Genomic DNA, 6,099 nt, shown 5'->3' with positions numbered 1-6,099 from the left:
ATATATATATATATATATATATATATATATATATATATATATATATATATATATATATATTATTGCATCATTATTTAATAATAATAGTAGTAGTAGTAATAGTAATAATAATAATAATAATAATTATTATTATTATTATTATTATTATAGTCTATACAATCTATACTATATATAAAAGCAATATCCTCCTCTAAAATTTTCTGCCTAAATGTAGGTGCACTTTATCTATACTACTATATATAAAAGCAATATCCTCCTCTAAAATTTCCCGCCCAAATGTAGGGGCACTTTAGTAATATGGTAATTATTATGATAAAATAATATTAATTATAATTCATTATAATTCATTATAATTCATTATTAGTAATTATGGTAATTATATTATGATAGAAATATTTCACAATAATATTTTACATCATCAATTAAAAATGGAAATATTTCACAATAATATTTTACATCATCAATTAAAAATGGAAATATTTCACAATAATATTTTACATCATCAATTAAAAATGGAATGGAAATTAGGTAAATTGGAAAAGGAAATGAATATTAATAATTGATTGAAAATTAAAAATAGAAAAGAGAACATAAATTATGTCAATTGGAAAAGGAAATGAATATTAATAATTGATTGAAAATTAAAAATAGAAAAGAGAACATAAATTATGTCAATTGGAAAAGGAAATAAATATTAATAATTGGCTGAAAATTAAAAAAATATCCATAATTAATTAAAAAGGAAAAGAAAATGGTCAAATCATTGCATTTTAATTTTTCACAATAATATTACAAAGTAGAATAAATTAAATCACAATTAAATCGTAAATCTTTCACAAATTTAAATAATGGAACAAAAATTAAAAATGAAATGGAAATATTTCAATAATAATATTCTACATCATCAATTAAAAATGGAACGGATATTAGGTAAATATTACTACATAATTCTTTTCATTTTTCCTATATAAGGTTGTCTAATATTAATTTACACATAATAATCGACACTAATAATTTTTTTAAAAAAAAAACATAAGAACTGTCAGAGATGTCTGGTTTTTTTTTTTAATTTTATTATTATTATTATTTAATTATTTTAATTAAAATTATTTAAAAATTTTATTTTAAAATTAGTAGTCGTAATGTCATCAGAATTGTAGGTAAACAGGTCAATTTGGAATATTTTTTTGAAAACATGTCAATTTTTACTTAATTGGATGAGTTTATTTAGTTCAGAGATCCAATTGCATTCTTTTTGAGTTCGATGGCCTAATTGCAGTTTTGTGTGTAGTTCAATGGCTTATTTGACCCTTATTCCAAGAAAAATGATATTACTAATTGATTTAAAATATAAAAAGATCGTAATCTATATTCTATACTATATATAAAAGTAAAATCCTCCTATTTCATTCTTCGCCCAAACTTTTGTAGTCAATTAATTAAATTTTATTGGTCAAATAATTAATAAAGCTTATTTGTTATGAAAATGTAAAATAGAAATTAACTAATATCTATTAATTGACAATATGTATACTCACGTATCAACACTATTAATAAAAGTAAAATCATTTTTCGGAAAAAGAAAAGGATTTACTAATTGACTGATAATTATTTAAAAACTTTAATAATTAATTATACTTTCCTTTTGAAAACTCTAATTATTTAAACTTTTTTAAAAAAAATTAATTGAACATGAGTTGTTAGATTTTTATAATAATCAAAATTAATTCATTCAAATATGGAGGAGGAAGATAAAACTAAATGCAATATGGTGAAAATGAATATACTTAAAGTATAAAATTATAATTACACATATATTAGTGTAATTGACTAATAATAATTGCCTAATAATTATTATGGTAATTAAGCTAAGCATTGGTCGTTGAATTTATTTTTATAATAATTATAATTAATTTATTTCTCATTTTCTCATATTTAATTTAGTAATAATATAATTATATAAGTCATATTACTTATAGATCTTTTTAAGATAATTTTAGACAAACAAGTCATATACTATTCAATTAATTGAGTAATACTTTTGTACTAATCTTATAATCAAATAAATGTACACGTTCAATATTAGAATTTTTTATAATTTCATCTTTATTTTTATTATCTCAATATATAATAAAAAAAATTATCCACGCATGGGTAATAGGACAATTATTTGTTCTAATTCAAGCCAAGAAAATATCAGAAAACATAATCGATCCAATCAATTTTATCAATTGCGCTATATAATATTCGATGTTATAATATATATAATTGTATATTGATCCAAATATTCTTTAAATATTATAACAAATCAATTCCGTGCAACGCACGGACGAAAATACTAGTATATAAAAGTAAAATCCTCCTCCAAAATTTTCCCGCTCAAAATTTTTGTTAATATGGATTACATAATTTATTGGTAAAATAATTAATAAAGCTTATTTGGTAAAAAAATGTTATATGGAAATTAAATAATATCTTTTAATTGGTAAGGGTCAAAGGGATATTTTGCCAATTTTATTTTGTGATTTGATAAATATTATTCTTTACAAACAAATGGAACTTAAAGTTATAGTTATAGTTAATTAAAGTATATAATTATTATCAAAAAATTAAATATGCGCCATACAAAGCTAAACCAATAGAATAAAATACCACATGTAACGACAAGGTGATCAGATTGTTGACTTGATAACCACGAGGTTATACATTACGTTCAATTCTACGCGTGAGCAACCTATAGGCCTACTTGGTTTAAACAGGTTAGCACAAACTATGGGCAACATAATAAGTTGATTAGCAATCCTTTATTGGCCTTCTTGATTTAAACAGGTTAGCGTAGCTATGGGCAACCTAAGAAGTTGATTAGCAATCCTTTACCAGGTAAGGTCATATGGCGAGATTTATCCCGTGCACACCCAATTTACCTTGTCACCAAATGTAAAAACTTTAATAATTTGACTTGTTACTTTTCTTCTTTTATTTTGATTGATGAAAAAAATTGAACCTAATTCTAACTAAACCCTATATTTCATAAAGCAATTCAAGGTTCCAAAGATAAAAAGATGCCAAACATCTATGAGATTGATAATGATAAAGTTGTGGGTTTTGAGAAGGAAGCACAAACAATCATAAATCAACTTATTCGTGGGTCAAAGGAGAGAGAAGTTGTTTTAATTACTGATATGGGCGGATTGGGAAAAACGTCTTTAGTCAAGAGAGTGTATGATGAAAAAATTGTAGCCAACCACTTTCACACCCGTGTATGGTGTACTGTTTCTCAAGAATATGATTGTAAAGACTTGTTAAACAAAATATATAATCAAGTTTGCGGCAAGGAGACAGAGATTGATAGTGTAGCTGAAAAGCTTCGCAAAAGCCTGATGGGTTGGAGATACCTCATAGTGTTGGATGATATTTGGAGTCTCAAAGCATGGGAAGAGTTGAATAGAGCTTTTCCCTCATGTGATAATGGAAGCAGAGTTGTTTTAACAAGCAGACAAGAAAGTGTAGTTTCTGATGCTAAACATATTTGCCTTCCATTCTTCACTGTTGATGAGAGCTGGGAATTATTGCAAGTGAAGTTATTTCAAGGGAAGGGATGCCCTAAAGAGCTTGAAAATATTGGAAAAGAAATATCTAAAAAGTGTGGGGGACTACCTTTGGTTGTTGGTTTGGTAGCCGGACTTCTGGGAGGAGTTGAAAAGAGTAAGCAAATGTGGCAAGAAGTTCTTAATACTTTAAGCTCACATGTTGCATTTAGAGGCGGAATAAAGAGCAATGATGCAATAGAACTTAGTTACAATCATTTACCAGATCATTTGAAACCATGCTTACTTTACTTTGCAGCAATCCCGGAGGATAAAACAATTGCAGCTTTAAAATTGATAAATCTATGGATATCAGAAGGATTCATAGACATTAAAGAGAAAGAGAGGGTAGAAGACACTGCAGGGGATTTCTTAAATCATCTTGTTGGTAGTAACCTAGTTATGGTGTCTAACAGAAAGTATGATGGTCACATCTTATCTTGTGGTGTTCATGATTTGGTACGTGACTTTTGCTTAACAAAAGCTAAAGATGAAAATTTCTTGCACATAATTAAGATGGAAAAAGTGTTGGATCCAACTCTAAAGTTGACTGCACATCGAATATCTTTCCATAGATGTAGTGGTCATCATGAGATTCCTAATGAATTGGTACCTTGGAATTCTTCTATCCGCACACTTTTGGGTTTTGAAAGTTCAGACATTTGTGGTGAACGTCGACACATTTATAAAAGCTCATGGGTTGCTAAAAGATTTGAACATCTCACAATCTTGGATTTAGAGTTTATTCAAGTGGACATATCAATTATGTTCGAAGTCAACTCATTAATTCATCTAAGGTACCTAGCTCTCAAATTATGTGGAAGCGGTTCTATCTCTCCATGGTTACTCGAGAATCTTCAGTGTCTCATAACGTTAAAGTTGACTTCAGGAGGAGATGCACATTTGCCAAAACTTTTTTGGAATATGCGAAGTTTGAGAAATATGGTTATCCACCACTACTGTTCCAAGTCATGTCCAATGGAAGGAGCATCAACTATGGAAACAACTCCCAGTGATTTAGAAGTCTTGCAAACCTTAAATTTGAATGTTTCTCTTTGTATAAGGGACGAACATTTATTGAGGAAACTTCCCCATCTAAAAAATTTGAGGTGTGCGGTCTCAAAATCATATCCATTTGCTGAGATTGACTTTCTCCGCCATCTTGAGTCTCTTGAGTTATCCGGCACGGGTAGATGTAAACCACATCTTCTTAATGATCTTAAACTTACCAAGTTCCCATCAAATATTAAGGAAATACATTTCTCTATGCTTACTCTTTCATCGTCTGCAATCTCGATAATTGCACAACTCTCCAAGCTCGAGGCTCTAACACTAAAGCATTGCGTGTTCGAGGATTTAGAATGGAATGTGGATGAGGAAACCCAATTCCGCAAACTCAAATTCCTCCAATTATTCTTTCCTCATATTAGAATTTGGAATGTTAGCAGTGCTGCCGAGTCCTTTCCTTGCCTCGAGCAATTAATTCTGGAGGGATGTTTTATGCTAGAGGGGTTGTCATATAGCTTTGCTGATATTTCAACATTGGAACTAATCAGTGTGGTGAACTGTCCCAATGTTGATAGTTCAGTGAAGAAAATTCAAGAAGATGTACAGAGTATGGGAAGTGAGCAACTCACTTTTGATATTGGTAAGTGAAATTAAATGAACTCACTAATTAATGAATTTCTATTTTTGGTGGCATGGGTGGAGTCCTACTAATTAAATCTATTTTTTTGTTTATCAAAATGATGATTGACAGAGTATTTACATTGGTGGTGCTAGACTGCTAGGGGACAAAAAACAAATCCTGAACAATAATTATCTCTGTTGCTTTTCCTAAAAACTTGAATCCTCAACCCCAAGGTTCCCCATACTCTAGCGAGCATTTGGGAGGATATAAATCACGATGACTCAATGGCTCAGCATACATTATCAAATGTCCGTGCGCACAAGGGATCTACTCACTTTGGACATAATTATTTCTGTTGCTAGTTTGATGAATGGAGTAATTACAACTTGCTATACTTTCTCGTTTTAAACTTAATGATGTTTTTCTTTGTCTTTTTAGTGTAACCTTTCTTTTCTGTTTAATATGTACTTCGTAAAAAAGGCACATCCTTATTTTTTATTTTTTATTTTTTGCATTTTTGGGCGTGTTATGAACCCTCGCTATTGTATTTGATTTCGATATATGTACAGCCTTTGTTTGGATGTTTTTGGTACTTCCAAATCTGATTCAGATCTTGATGGAATGGAAAAATTGATTCCCTTTAATATCTCACTTGTGCCCTCATAATGGAAATTGAGTGAGTGAAATGAAATTGCATGCCCTAATTTACTACAAAGAAAAATAATTACTCTATTGTAAAAATATCTATTCTAGTGGCCATTACCCTACTTTAGGATCAGGGATAGTGATAACGTTGTATCGTGATAATGACTTTTGATCTAATGAGAATGCGATCCTGAATTCTGGGGTTCAATATGATCTTCTTCTCTTCTTCCTATCTAC

The 6,099-nt window shown here is 29.1% G+C and overlaps 1 protein-coding gene across 1 annotated transcript; it reads left to right on the top strand.

Annotated features, from left to right (window-relative positions):
- Positions 1–3,062: 3,062 nt before the first annotated feature.
- Positions 3,063–5,243, top strand: LOC116033245 (putative late blight resistance protein homolog R1A-10). The gene has a single exon (XM_031276001.1). It carries the CDS (start codon positions 3,063–3,065, stop codon positions 5,241–5,243), a length of 2,181 nt encoding a protein of 726 aa, XP_031131861.1.
- The last annotated feature ends 856 nt before the right edge of the window (positions 5,244–6,099 follow it).

The sequence above is a fragment of the Ipomoea triloba genome, chromosome 10 (genome assembly GCF_003576645.1).
Source record: "Ipomoea triloba cultivar NCNSP0323 chromosome 10, ASM357664v1".
NCBI lineage: Eukaryota > Viridiplantae > Streptophyta > Magnoliopsida > Solanales > Convolvulaceae > Ipomoea > Ipomoea triloba.
Note: the sequence above shows the minus strand (reverse complement) of the source record. Positions and strands in the feature narration are given on the sequence as shown.

Bases quoted from the DNA above. Each gene is read 5' to 3' on its own strand.
- LOC116033245 (XM_031276001.1), top strand. From the start codon at position 3,063: ATGCCAAACATCTATGAGATTGATAATGATAAAGTTGTGGGTTTTGAG.